The 13,458-nt window shown below is 40.3% G+C and overlaps 1 protein-coding gene and 1 non-coding gene across 2 annotated transcripts; one reads left to right on the top strand and one right to left on the bottom strand.

The window, feature by feature from the left end:
• Window positions 1-85: 85 nt before the first annotated feature.
• Window positions 86-13,136, bottom strand: fam81b (family with sequence similarity 81 member B). The gene is made up of 10 exons (XM_040019124.1): window positions 11,186-13,136; window positions 10,945-10,991; window positions 10,230-10,437; window positions 9,050-9,168; window positions 7,525-7,654; window positions 5,399-5,505; window positions 3,439-3,574; window positions 2,124-2,325; window positions 765-874; window positions 86-255 (listed from the first exon to the last, which is right to left on the bottom strand). The coding sequence occupies exons 2-10, from the start codon at window positions 10,980-10,982 to the stop codon at window positions 166-168; spliced, it is 1,140 nt and encodes a 379-aa protein (XP_039875058.1). The 5' UTR covers window positions 10,983-10,991; window positions 11,186-13,136; the 3' UTR covers window positions 86-165.
• Window positions 140-212, top strand: trnaf-gaa. Its single transcript has one exon. It is a non-coding gene; the product is annotated as a tRNA-Phe (tRNA).
• Window positions 13,137-13,458: the final 322 nt, after the last annotated feature.

Below are 13,458 nucleotides of genomic sequence, written 5' to 3'. Positions count from 1 at the left end.
CACACCATTATAGATTAATAAAGGAGTGTTGCAGGGTAACGTAAGAGCACAATGAAGTGAACAACATCACGACTAACCAAACGTATCACGTGGCCCACCAATGCCCCTGCGTCCACCTCCTTCTCAAGGTGTGTGTGTGGCCGAAATAGCTCAGTTGGGAGAGCGTTAGACTGAAGATCTAAAGGTCCCTGGTTCGATCCCGGGTTTCGGCAGTGTTTTATATATGTCCCCCAACACCATCACGAGATCAACAATCTAAAAAAAAAAAATTATACGATTAACGGAACTACTCCTGCAGTTGAGGAGGTCTGTAAGATGAAAGTGACTGACATCTGTTTACAGAAACATACATGTATTTATATATTTAGAAAATACATCATTTATTAGATAATACTAAAATAATATTCAAAACACAAGTTTATCAGTGTGATATCATTTAAGTACAATGGTATTTAAAGGTTTTACAGTCAAAACATTGCAAAGTTAAAAATGTAGTGAGTTGTGAAAAGGTAGGTATCTTACTGTGAATAGCAGCTCTTTGTGATTTGCTAATATACAGTACTTACTGGATCATTTACCTGGTTTTTAAAGAGCAGGTAGATTAAATACAGTTAAAACAGCATTGTTTTTTTGTTTTTAAAGATGAATGTAGTAACACCCAGAGGGTTTTACTTCCAAGCCTTTGATCCAAGCTTTTGCTTCAGGATAGGTGTGACAAGAAAAAACAAGTTCCTCTTCAGCGTATGTCACTAGTACTTGAGCACCTTGCTGCGGATGTGGCTGATATCCTTCTCAAGCTTCTCCTTGTCAAGGCGAGATTTGATGTCACATATCTGACTCAGTGATTCAATTGCATCATGCACAGACTGGAACCCTATTCAAACAGAGGCAGGGTGCATAAATCATCACTGAACATAAAGCATCTGAGGTGAAAATAATTCAGGTCATTGTTGCTGGATGAGGGATGTGCTATGATGGTACTGGAAGGACTTTCCTCCTGTGGGCTCATAACATTAAGTCTTTAAAAACCGTCCTAGTTCTAATTTTGAAAGCGTACTGCATTCAACCTGTCATATTTGTGTTTTACTTTTGATTTATTGACATCCTTCATCTTGCTCTGTCTCTTGCCCCTGTGGTCTCCCCCCCTATTCTATGCTTAATTGCTCCCAATCATTACTTATATTTTTAATACCTACCGTAGTTAATTATGTAATAGTACATAGAGCTGATGCATTTTTATTACAGAATGTATTCTAGGAAGTAACAGACTGTGGGGTTGAAAGGTTCCCTTTGAGATATTAAGTATCTTCTCTTTCCAGCTCCATAACTCAATGTCTTTCTTGCCACGAATATTTACAACTCTCATCAATTATGCATTTATTCTCTCATACCATCTCCTTCTTTCTTTTCATCCCACACTTAAAATAGCACAGTGGATGAATGGCTCTGGAGTGCTGTTAGCAGTGGCTGAGTAGTGATTCATAGATCAGTTTACCCATGGTCTTATTTACCAAGGGAAGTTTGGGCACTTTTCTATATGTCTGCTCTTTAATAAGAGCTGTGGAGTGAGAGAGACTGTCAGGAAGGGAGGCAGATGTGAGATCTAGTGTCAGGCATCCTGGGAAATGAGATGAGGATGGATGTCAACAGCAGCATGATAGGGAGACGAGCTAGAGTATTTGGCAGGCTAGTTGACTGCCTATTCCTGTGGATTGGCTCGCAGCATACTAGCTGTGTTGTAACTACATATGTGCAGGATAAGATCCTTTATACTACTGTTGTACAGCCAATTATTAGACCACATGATGAGCTGGAAAGCATCCGAGCTGAACTCCTGTTTAACATATCAACACCAAGTCAGTGACTACTGTAATTAAAGGAAACAATAAACATCTCATTTGTGGTAAAAATAAATGTTGGCTGCCTGGTGGGGTTAATCGCTTATATTCATTTTACGATTACTTATTATAAGTATTTTTCTCTTTTCCTTTCTTTCTATTTTTCAGACTCTTGTGAATTGCTCTCGCATGTCCATTATTTTCCTTGACGTGTATGGTGAAGAACATGCAGTACATGTGTGTTTGCTCTCTGATGACAGCAAGTTACCAGCAGTGATCACCCACCTTTGTGGTACTGCTGTTTGAGCAGCTGCAGCTCCTGATGAAGGTTGTTCTCCACTAAGGTTATTCTTCTGCTAAGTTTGTCTTCTGAGCGTTTCAGCTGATCATGCCGACTGCGGTCAGCCTGGTTCTGCTGGATGTCAAACTTCTCCACACGTGCCTCCAGGGCAAGCAGGCGGTCAGCCAATCTAGACTCCGCCCCTAACTAAGCACAGCATACACATGAAAATTCAGTTTTTAAACTTGGCAGAGCGTAGTTATATAATTGTCATGCTATAGTCCACAACATCTAAAATTAATAAATAAATCATAGCAGAGGTGGGAAGTAATTAAGTAACAAAGTACAAATACTTTGTACTTTGTTACTTATTATGCATTTATTCTCTCATACCATCTCCTTCTTTCTTTTCATCCCACACTTAACAAAGTACAAATACTTTGTTACTGTACTTAAAGTAAACAGTGTACTGTCACTGCAGTGGATGGAAATCAGCCAGGACAACTCATGAAACAAGTCCTGACATCTGGTTGAATTCAGTTGTGTCCATCCACAAAGAGCAGCATTTCAGCGGATCATAGACTACTGGAGCTCTCAATAGGTGAGTTGTGATTCTTTTCCCACACACTGAACCTACCTTTAACCTCTTGCTTACTAATTTTCCTGTTTAGAGGCAAAGTCACCCTCTACAATCTAGGCAACAGAAAATAGAGCTATTTTTTATCTTCCCTTTTTTCTCTGCTCATGTTCTACTTACCTGATTCAAGCTGAGTACCTTTGTTTAGAAAAATTCAACTTACTTCAACTTCACCTTTTACTGGAGTATTTTTCAGCACTGGTATCTGTACTTCTACTTAAGTACAGCATGTCTGTTTACCAAAAGTGTGCCACACCATTGCACCACCAGCACCACCCTGAACCACTGATACGAGACAGGATGGATCCATGATTTATGGGGCAGAATTTGGTGTATACAACACGAATCATATATCCATCCTGTCTCGTATCAGTGGTTCAGGGTGGTGCTGGTGCAATGGTGTAACACACTTTTGGCCCCTTTGAGAGACTCACCAGACCACACAACATTTTTTCCATCTCCTATTGTCTGCTTTTAGTGAGTTGTGCAAAGTGTAGCCTCAATTTCCTGTTCACTGACAACCACGCCACGTTCAAAGTCAGCTGAATCACCTTTCTTCCCCATTCTCATGCAGGTCATCTTGACCATGTCAATATAAATATGTAGAATTGAACATGTGTACTTAATGAAGTTTTCAGTGAGTGTACATGTCAAACATTTTTAAACCATTATGCATATTGTACCATTTTGTCTTGTAATAGTGAAACCAGCTCCTGGTTGTCCTCGGCATGTGACTGGAGAGAGTTCTTGAGCTGTTGTTCTGTCCAGGTCCTCAATTTTGCTGTTTGCTCCTTGCCCTCGTCAAGCTCTCCTGTCATTCTGCAAAGACGCAAGGAATACAAAGTGAACTGTAATAGCTTTACTTCTTTACATTTAGGTAAAGATTTTTCATTTCATAAATGTCTTAGGATCGAAAAGTTTACACAGTCTTGCAACTTTCAAGGACATAGCAGTTCTTTTCTGCTAGTTTAGCCCTACAGGAAATAAAGTTTGTGTCTATTTAGAAAACCAATGCTTTATTGGCACTTCCAAATCTACTAAATAGCTTTCAAGTAAAAATGTGTGATTGTGTGATTGAGAATGAAAGTACTAAATTAATAATTTGTAACCCGTAAGTTTACTATAAAAGGAACATGCTTTAGGTTTTGCTGTTAAAAAGTCAGTGTTCATAATTTCACAGTCTGGTAATCAGACGTGAGATTTCATCAGCAACAGTGCTTCTTGTTTTGCTTAATGTCACGTCAAGCTCACCACTGAGAAATACCAAAACAGCAGTGTGAAAAACAGTGGTGGGAAATTTTGTGCTCTGTAGCTCTGAATGCTGTATTTGTATTTGGACCATATGAATGTTTCTCTCTTTGTAATATCTGGGGAGGTGGTCACTGAAAGCTGCATGTGGTTCTCATTTGATGAACAGTATTGAAATGTTTCTGATGGAAGCTGCAACCAAACTGAATGAAATATTGTGTGGACTGTGTAATACTATCGGACTCAAAAAGCAAGTACCTCGAGACCTTCTTTGGTCTTATTCCTCTTGTCTAAAGTGTCCTTGAGACAATCAGTAGACACTCGCCTGTGTGTCACTGCTGCAAATCATTTTTTCAAATGTTTTTTCTGTTATATCTGCAGACATGGTCTCTAGTGCCCAACTGTCCCTGCATCACCACCTCCAGCAGACACTTGATCTCATCACTTAAAAAACAAAGGTCATCCTGACTGACGACCTTCTTGAGACTAATGAGGCCTTTAATGACTAAACTGCATCTAAGAAAATCTCCCAGCAAGTGTGGCTCAGTGTAGTCATACATGAGACAGTCAGAACAAAAAGAACCAATGACACCCAGGATTCAAAATCCAATAAACTCTCTTTGTAGACTGAACATTAATAAATAAAAAAAATCCTTCTGACATCAGCAGTGCCTACTTTCAAAAAATGACCTGGCCACTTAAAAACAAAAAAACAAATTAGGTTGAGTAGCGTGCAGACAACATCACTCGGTATGTTTCATCTTTTCCAGCTCTATCCATCAATGGTCAAGCACAGCCTAGGTGGGTGGATGGATATATAATATATTAAATCTATAATCCAAATAAAATAAAGGAAGCCTCTTTTTTTTGTTCCTTGTTTTAAACATTATTATTGTGACGCATTTCAGAAACACAAAAATCGCCTATTTTTATCTGTTCTTTTGGCTCTAATATGATCAGTGGGCTGCTTTCCATTGCTGGTACAACATTATTAAATAGAACATATCTATCCTTCGCGTCTCTCTGTTTCTAAAATGTTTATATATTGCTTCCAGCTGACATTATTTCTCAGATGGAATAGTAAACGGACAACAAGCTTTCACCATTATTGTGCCTCCTGCATTAATATTTCAGGGTGAATGTGGCTTGGGAATGTGCAGCCCTGGAGCAGCTGTAACTATAGTTGGGAATGGTTGTAGGTAAGAATTTATGTTGGTGTTTTGAGGAACACTATTAAACAGCAAATCAACTAAGAAAGTTGTCAACTTTTCACAGTAGCTGCCAGAAAATGCATGATCAGCAGCTAAATTCATGGAATGACCTGGTGCAGTGTTGGGTGTCTCCAGGAATCCTTAGTACCACAACATTAGGTTTGTGCATGATTAACAGTCTTACTTGTCTTCTAATAGCTTAACTTGTCTACGCAGATCAGACATCGAGTTTTTTAGGTCCTTAGAAGACTTTGTCAGTGAGGCCTCCAGTCTTCTAAGCTCAACATGAATCTGGTGACAAGAAAACACACAAACATAATCGTCAGCTTTGTTTCTGACCTTTACCCTTTTGTGTTTTCTGCTTTGCTGAGCAGACTGTGCTATGCACCACTCCTGTGGCCACTCATGACTGAGAGTTACACCGGTGACCCACTTTGTATGCCTTTTCAATTATTTTTATGGTAGGCGCTTGACCACTGGCCCACAGCTAATGTGCTGTCATCACAGTGATTTACCACCCCATACTACCAACACAACTGAAGGCTGGCTGAATCAGCGAGAGTGTTGAAGGCACTTTTGGTTGCTTTAGGTCAAGTAAAAAGCATTATAATATGTGACATACTTATCGTAATCCAGGGTTTTCATATTTTCTATAATGCTGACCTTGTCACAAAAAAAAAAAAGGTAGGGTGTGGGCGGGAGGTGTAGGTGGGGGTGGGGTGAAAGCTTTTTTATGACGACCTTGACATCCCATTAGAATTTATTTCCCATCTCATTTCTTTCTTTCAAACTCTGGTTATGACTGAGCCTCTGAGTTTGTTTGATAAGGTCAAACTCACTCAGCAGCAGTAAGCTCCAAATGTCATCCCATCACAGCTCAGCTAGCCATCCTCTCTCGGATAAACAGCAAAATATACTCACTGGGCCACTTTGTTAGGTACACCTGTTTAACTGCTTGTTAACTTAGTGGATTTAAGTATGTGGATGTGGTCAAGATGACGAGCTGAAACTAAATATTTGGGATGAAAGGTTATTTAAGCGACTGTGAACATGATATGATTGCTAGTGCCAGGTTGGCCTGGTCGTTTAAGAAACTGCTGCTCTACTGGGATTTTCCTGCACAACCTTCTCTAGGGTTAGGGTTAAGATGACCTGAAAAGGAGAAAATATCCAATGAGTGGAAGTTCTTAGGGTGAAAATGGCTTGTTGATGCTAAGCGTCAGAGGAGAATGGTCTAAAAGCTTCAGGCTGCTGAGAAAGCAACCTGAAGTCAAATAACCACTTTCTATATCCAAGATATCCAGAAGTTCATCTCTGAACATAGGACATGAAAAATTGAAGCAGATGGGCTACAGCAGCAGAAGACCACAAAATGTACCTGCACAACTGAAGATGTTGCCTGGTCTGATGAACCTGCAATTGCTGTATTCAAAAGTTAGGGTCATCATTTGGCGCAAACAGGATGAAAGGATGGATCTGTCCCGCCTTGTATCAGCAGTTCAGACTGCTGGTGATGATGGTGTGATGATGAGTATTTTCTTGTTTGCTTTGGGCCTCTTAGTACCAGATGAGTATTGTTTGGACACCACAGCCTATGCGAATATTGGCCTCCACAGTCAGGAGAGCACCTTTTGTATGTGGCAGAATAAGAGATTCAAAGCATGGATGCGCAGCTGACATATCTGTAGCAATCGTGAAATACTATCATGTCAATATGGACCAAATTCTCCAAGGAGGTTTTCTTGCACCTTGCTTAATCTATGCCACAAAAAATTCAGGCACCTCTGAAGTCAAAAGGAGGCCCAACCCAGTACTAGCAAGGTGTACCTAATAAAGTGTACAGTGCGGATAAATACTGTTCATATTACCAGGTTATGATCCTTTCAATGCATCAAGCTTTCAAATAAACACAACCTCTCTCTACAAATGTAAAAAAATAATAATGATAATAACAAAACAGTACATTATCTTTAGTTTGGGAATAGAGAATTCAAATGAATGAATGAATATTGTGTTGAGCGTGTGTTTAGATAGAGGAGATGCAAGGGGTAATGATCATGAATGCCAGTTCATGCCAGTATGCTATCATACTGGAGAATAATGCTTTTGATGGCATCAATGGCACAGAGACAAAAAAAAGAACCTAAATATGGCAAATACGTGTTACAATATTAACTTATGACTTGTGAAAACTCTCATTGGGGCACTGGTGTAGTAGCTGATTTGCACACAGTGCAAAGTTTTGCTCAACTGCTCTCGTAACTCCTTTTCTGCTAAACCCTTGTCAGCATGCATACGTTTTTTCCCCACCTTGTCCTCCAGCTCTTTGAGCTGTCCATTCACAGCTTCGCTGAGCTCTCGAACCTCCCTCTGCAGTCTGATCACCTGCTGCTCTCTGAAGCTCACGTCAGCGCTCAGCTTGGCAATGCTGGAATCACACCTGCGATAATAGGTGGGGAAGAACAGAGAGCTGGTGAGAGACCACTGAATGAGAAAAATGGGATTGAAGGGAGTTTGGGGAAGGTGTGAAGACAGAGGGATGAGCAAAAGACTAGAAAAAAAAAGTTCTATATTAGAACCACAAAATTAGAAGGAAAAAATGATACACTGCTGCTGTTATCAATTTGCAAGGCAAGATCATCTACTAATGACTCACTGGTACAAAGACGCTCCCACCCACCCAAAAAACTATTAGAATAAATTAACCCTCTCAAGGCAGACGTTGCCGATTTGCAACAGTTAAAAACTAACAACCTGATTACCCCACATACATATTTTATTTGTTTTTTTTACTCAGAAAACTTAATTTGAGCCTGAGAGGGTTAAGTGAGAAATCTCTTTATCACCAAAAGCAATTAGGACGTTGCAAAAACACAACTTACAGCCTCTGACTTGGAAAATGTTGCTTTTAGCAAACTTTGAATTCAGTTGAAGTGATAAGTATCAACTGCAGCAACTCTTTTAATCAGCATGGCAGCTTCCTTCCTTTCATTGCTTGGTTCAAGATGTCAGCCTGTTAAGGCTTTCTCTTACGGCTTTATTGGGCCTGCCTGTGTGAGTGCGTGTCTTTAAAATATTTGTGATAAACGATTGGTCTGAAATTTGAGTTTTTTCCCTGGAGACCAGTCCAGTGCTTCTCTTAATGGCTTCACTGACCAGTGCCAACCAACACAAAAACCACTGGCCCTTAGCTTACTTGATTAATTATGAACAACATGAAAGAGGATATCACACTGACCACTTGTTTTTCTTCTTCTCTCTTTATTGGACCCTGCATCAGCCCCATTTCCACCCCCTGAAATCTCACTGATATGCCTGCTTTGTAAATGACATATCTTTGTCTTCTATCTCTTTACACATGAAATGCACTGATCAGTGGATGCCAGAAGTGTTAGAAATAATTAGGTCTAGGCAACTACACATCAAAAGGCCAATCACAATGTATGTGAGATGACAGACACTTTTCAGCAATCCAGTGCAGTAAGTGTGATGTGCACAGAATCACAGAATAATGAGCAAGTGCTAATCAGCATCTAAAGTGCATTTAAACCTGGGAACCTCACCCAGGTGGGAACAAAATAATTGCATCTGTGCATGTCTGTGTGTATGCCAGGACTGATTTGAGGTCGTGCTATGGTGAAGAGTTGCTAGACAGAATGAAGGCTAAACAATTTCACTTCATTAGGGAGTGAGAAAAACATGCAGGGTATCAGCGAAGAACGTCAGATCACTCCAGTCAATCGAAATAATGCCTTCTTGTTTCCTTCACTTGCTGTTCAGTTTTTATCTCAGCATTTGAAAGCAATGTCTGACTCAGGACTCACACAGTGCCTACCTGGCTACTCTTCCTCTCAGGTCTCCGACGCCAGCTGTGTTTTTCTGGTCCATGTTTTGAACAGCGTGTGCCACTCCAGAGGTGACAGAGTCCCGCTGGGCCATCTCTTTCTCTAATTCCTTTACCCAGAACAAAGACAGCATGTTTCACATTTGTTAAAAAAAAGATGTGACTGTTTTCCCAGCAAATTAAGTGAAAAACCAGATGAGGAAGTACATGATTTGTTTGGAAAGTACCAGCAGGAAGCTTCAGATTTGAACTAATTATGCAGCATTCAATGCCATCAAGATAAACATTAAATGCAAACGACACGTGCTTCGCTACAAAAGCTCACTTAAAACTGGCAGAATTTCATCAGTGCACTTGCATGACTGATTGCTGTATAGGCTGCATGTGTAAAATAACCTCAAATCAAATGGATTACCCTCTGGCATTATCATGAAAGCAAACAGTGTGACTGTGTGATGTGGCTTACATTTGATTTTGCAAAGTATTCAGTCCTTTACTTAGTTGATTGCTTCTTGATTTGCAGGATTAATTAGTTTGTTGGCATTCATGTAATATTTCAAACGATGATAGCCTCTAATCATGCTAATGGCCCATTTGGTATACACTAATGAAGCTGAATGTTTCATCCCGGTGCCCTACTTCTGTAAGGCAGCTTTCAGAGAGTGGTTTGATGTTCTGCTCAGTGAAAGATGACTCCAAACACCCTCACACTTGTTCCGCGAGACTAAGATCCGTGTACTCTTTTGCAGTTCTTCTGCTTGACTGTCAGGAGAATAGCTGTTAGAATTTAAACGCATAACTTGAGAGTATTTAGTTAACCACATACTGTGCACATGATCACTTTATGCTTATACAGACAAAATGTGCATGAGCTGATGATGGCGAGAAGTCAAGTAGGCTTTATTTGAGCACTGCACCATTCTATCAGGTGTAATCAAATCAGCTGGGAGTTTGTGGGCATGAGTCGGCGTGGGTGTGCTGCACATCAAACAATACAAGGAGAAGAGAACAGCCAGAAAAGGAGACAATCAGCACATATGCTTGACTTCACCCACCTAAAAGACGTACAGCAGATTCCACACAAAACAAGAAAAAGACTTACACAATACTTTAATACTTAAACATGCATGCAACAGCACTTTCCACAACTTACTTCCACCACCTTGCATACCTGTATGCCCATGCTGAGTTGTTTAACAATACGTGTAATGGTGAGTATGTGATTCTCCAACAGCTTGCGGGACAGTGCCTCAATTTGGACAGAGCCATGGCTGGACTGCAGACCAGCTGTCACCTCCTCTTTGATTCTGAGAGCTTGTTCTAGCAGCACAGCTAGCGGCCTATCCTGACTCCTCAAACGACCTTCCAAGACATCTGGCCTTAATCAGGAAGTAAACAAAAAAATATCAAGCTTATAATGTTTTAGAAGCTCTTTATTGGGTTTTTTAGTATTTAGAAGATGCAAAAACATCTGTTGCAAATATTGCAAAGTCATGTTGAAGAAGAAAAAAGTCATTTTAAAGTGCAATTCTACAAAGAGTTGATCTACTAAGAGAGAGAATGAAGATGGATTGAAATGTTGTACATTGGTTTTCATGCCCTTGGGTTCTGTCTTCATGTCCCTGTGCATGCTGTGTTGGACCTGTCTGAGGCTGTTGTGGATTAAGGATTAATTTTATCAGTTTGATTCACAGCGGTGTTCGAAAGGTTCACAACCTTAATTCAATCCCATCAGCGAGCGGTCGACGCACATCTTATTCACCTCTTAAGCGCAGATCGGATTTTAAACTGAATTAGCAACCCACACAAATTGAAAGTGAAAAGTAAATGACTGCAATATACTGAATGTATGCACTGAATACGGATATGTGAATGAGAAAGGTTACCTTGTGTGACTCTGTGTGTCAGACTGATGATGAGACATCCTTATTGTCTACAAAGAGATATGTATTAAATATATTAGTGTGATAGTTTCCACTCAAATATCCTCCTTATCATTCTTTTTGTTAAAATAAGCACATTATATATTCTCTTTCACTGGGAGCATCACGAGACATTTTGATCATTTTTGATAAAGACTTTAAACAAATGTTGCTATTTTTTTATTTGTCATATAAGAATACTCACAGGTCTGTGCTGTTCTTCAGCCAGCTTTAGAGATTATGTGTTTGTGTTGTCACTTGGTAACTGTGGTCTCCTTTCATGGGGGTGTGCCTGCCTGCCAGTGTGAACAGTCTTGCAAAAAAAAAAATGCATTGTCTATGTGGCGAGGCAGTTTAACTCTGCAAAATATTTGATGACCAGAAAGCGTGAAACATAGTTGTAATTCGTAGAAATGTTGCTGAGAAACTGGTCAGCCTTCTTAGCAGCAGTTCTCGTGACAACATACCTCAAAACACCAGCTTTTAAAAAAGCGGTTAATGAGATAACCTAATACCTTTTTCAATTTTTTGCTGTTATTTTTCATCCCAACTTTGATAGTTTGTATTGCCTTAAAATATATGCATTTGACACTCCAGTTCCCTGGAGTTTGTCTTACTGTATTATGCTAACAGTTTAAAATACAGTTTAATCCAGGCTCTTTGCACTGGACCACGAAAGTGCATCATTAAAGCTCCTCTCTATTAGTCCTACAAGCCAGAAAATGCTTATCGTGGAGAGCTTTAAATAAAGCTTAGGGTGGGCAATGACTGTACAAATACAAATGCTCTGTAATTTAATTAAAATCCAGAGTCACTAAATCCCTTTATTACACTGATAAAAGTAAGACAGACTCCCCCATGGATCGCTTGGATTTGCTTGTTCCTGTGGGAACAAGGGTGGCAGACATGTTTTTTGATTGGAAACACTTCAAATTAAATAAAAAAGCAAGCTCAATCCTGTGTGGCTTCTTCGGTGAAGAACTTAACCTTAATTTATTGAGGCCACCAACAACGAGGAACCGCTTGTACCAGATAGGTCAGGTTCTAGACTGAGCCTGTGAAACACAACATGTGATTATTTGTACAAGGCATACTCAACTCAATTTAAAGGCTTGACCCAACCCTAAGTATTTTGATTCAGGTGAACAGATCGGATCTCTGCTTCGTTTAATCACAGGATACACAGTGTTTCAAGTGTGGTAGTGGCTCTGAATTACATGTAGTTATACTCATGAAAGAAAATATTTCATGTCTATGTATCTCTCTCCCTCTCTGTTACACACACACAGTGGATTAGTCTCTTATCAATGGGATCAAGGTCATTAAGAGGAAAGGCCTTCTCAGAGCAGACTCATCAGTTTTCCACGGAAGCCCTATAGAAAAGCCTGGGAGCCGAAAGGGACAGTTTTGGCTTACACCACGATTTATTTAACTTAAAGAGACGTTGAGAGCATTTCACCATCCTGTTAGCTGTAAATGAAAATGGTTCATTTTGGGAGATGACAGAAATTTCAAGCAAAGAGAACCTGAATCTCTAACCCATCCCCGAATTCATGGCACAGCACCAAAGACTGATGATAATTTTCTGATTAATCCGTGTTCTTCATTCTTACTGTCTCTGTGTGTTTGTTTCTAAGAGAGAGAGGACACAGTGTTAAACAGGAGGGCAGAGAACAGCCAGCGCTGAAACAAGGGCCGGGGGGTGGGAGACGTAATGAGTTATTATACATCAGCGCAGCAACTAAAGAGAGAGCTGAGAGAGGGGAGGCTGCTCAGTGATGCCTGCTCGCTGCTGCACGTGGGTGATAACATTCAGTGAAACATATCCAGACTTGCTTAAACAGCGCGAGACCATCCATGTGACAAAGGGGACATCAAGTCTCTGTCTGCACAGCTTCCCCAAGGTCAAAAAAGTGGAGGGTTAAAAAAAAATGCACGTATGATAAAGTACTGAAATACAAAGATATAAACTCAGATGGGAATGACATGGGACCCACAATTAAATTATAAACATCTCCACGAGGCACTGTGGGGTACTGTTATGCAATCGCCAGCATACAGATTACCCAGTCAAGTGACACGGTTGGCCAGAGGGCGGCGTGGTGCACCCTTCGTCCTTCATTTGAATACAATAATTAATGGGTAAGTTTGCCTAACCCCTGGTTAAACACCGTGGACGAGAGTCAAAGAAAAGCGGGCGAATAATTTTAAAATCTCTTACGCAATCGCGATGAAGTCACAGCACGTGCTCCAACTTTCATCGCTGAGGTGAGATATCTTAAATCTTACATGAATTCTTGCCTTCCTTCTAACTAGCCCACTGCACAGTGGGACATAAAAATTTACAGAGTAGTCTGCAGAGGCATTCTGCAAGGTTCGCGGGAAGATTGACACCCTCCTTCATCGTCGCACAGCGCGTTTCGTTCTTGGCGCTCTAAAAACTGATCATCAGTGGAAGTGCACCCGAGCCGCAGCTGC

The sequence above is a fragment of the Simochromis diagramma genome, unplaced genomic scaffold, assembly GCF_900408965.1.
Source record: "Simochromis diagramma unplaced genomic scaffold, fSimDia1.1 OVJJ01000822.1, whole genome shotgun sequence".
NCBI classification, from domain to species: domain Eukaryota; kingdom Metazoa; phylum Chordata; class Actinopteri; order Cichliformes; family Cichlidae; genus Simochromis; species Simochromis diagramma.
This window is presented reverse-complemented; position numbering and strand designations above follow the sequence as displayed.

Bases quoted from the DNA above. Each gene is read 5' to 3' on its own strand.
- fam81b (XM_040019124.1), bottom strand. From the start codon at position 10,982: ATGTCTCATCATCAGTCTGACACACAGAGTCACACAAG. The intron at 875-2,123 runs GTGGGTGATCAC...CTGTTTGAATAG, and splicing joins CAAACAGCAGTACCACAAAG to GGTTCCAGTCTGTGCATGAT. The intron at 256-764 runs GTGCTCAAGTAC...TTTTTTTTTTAG, and splicing joins TCAGCCACATCCGCAGCAAG to ATTGTTGATCTCGTGATGGT.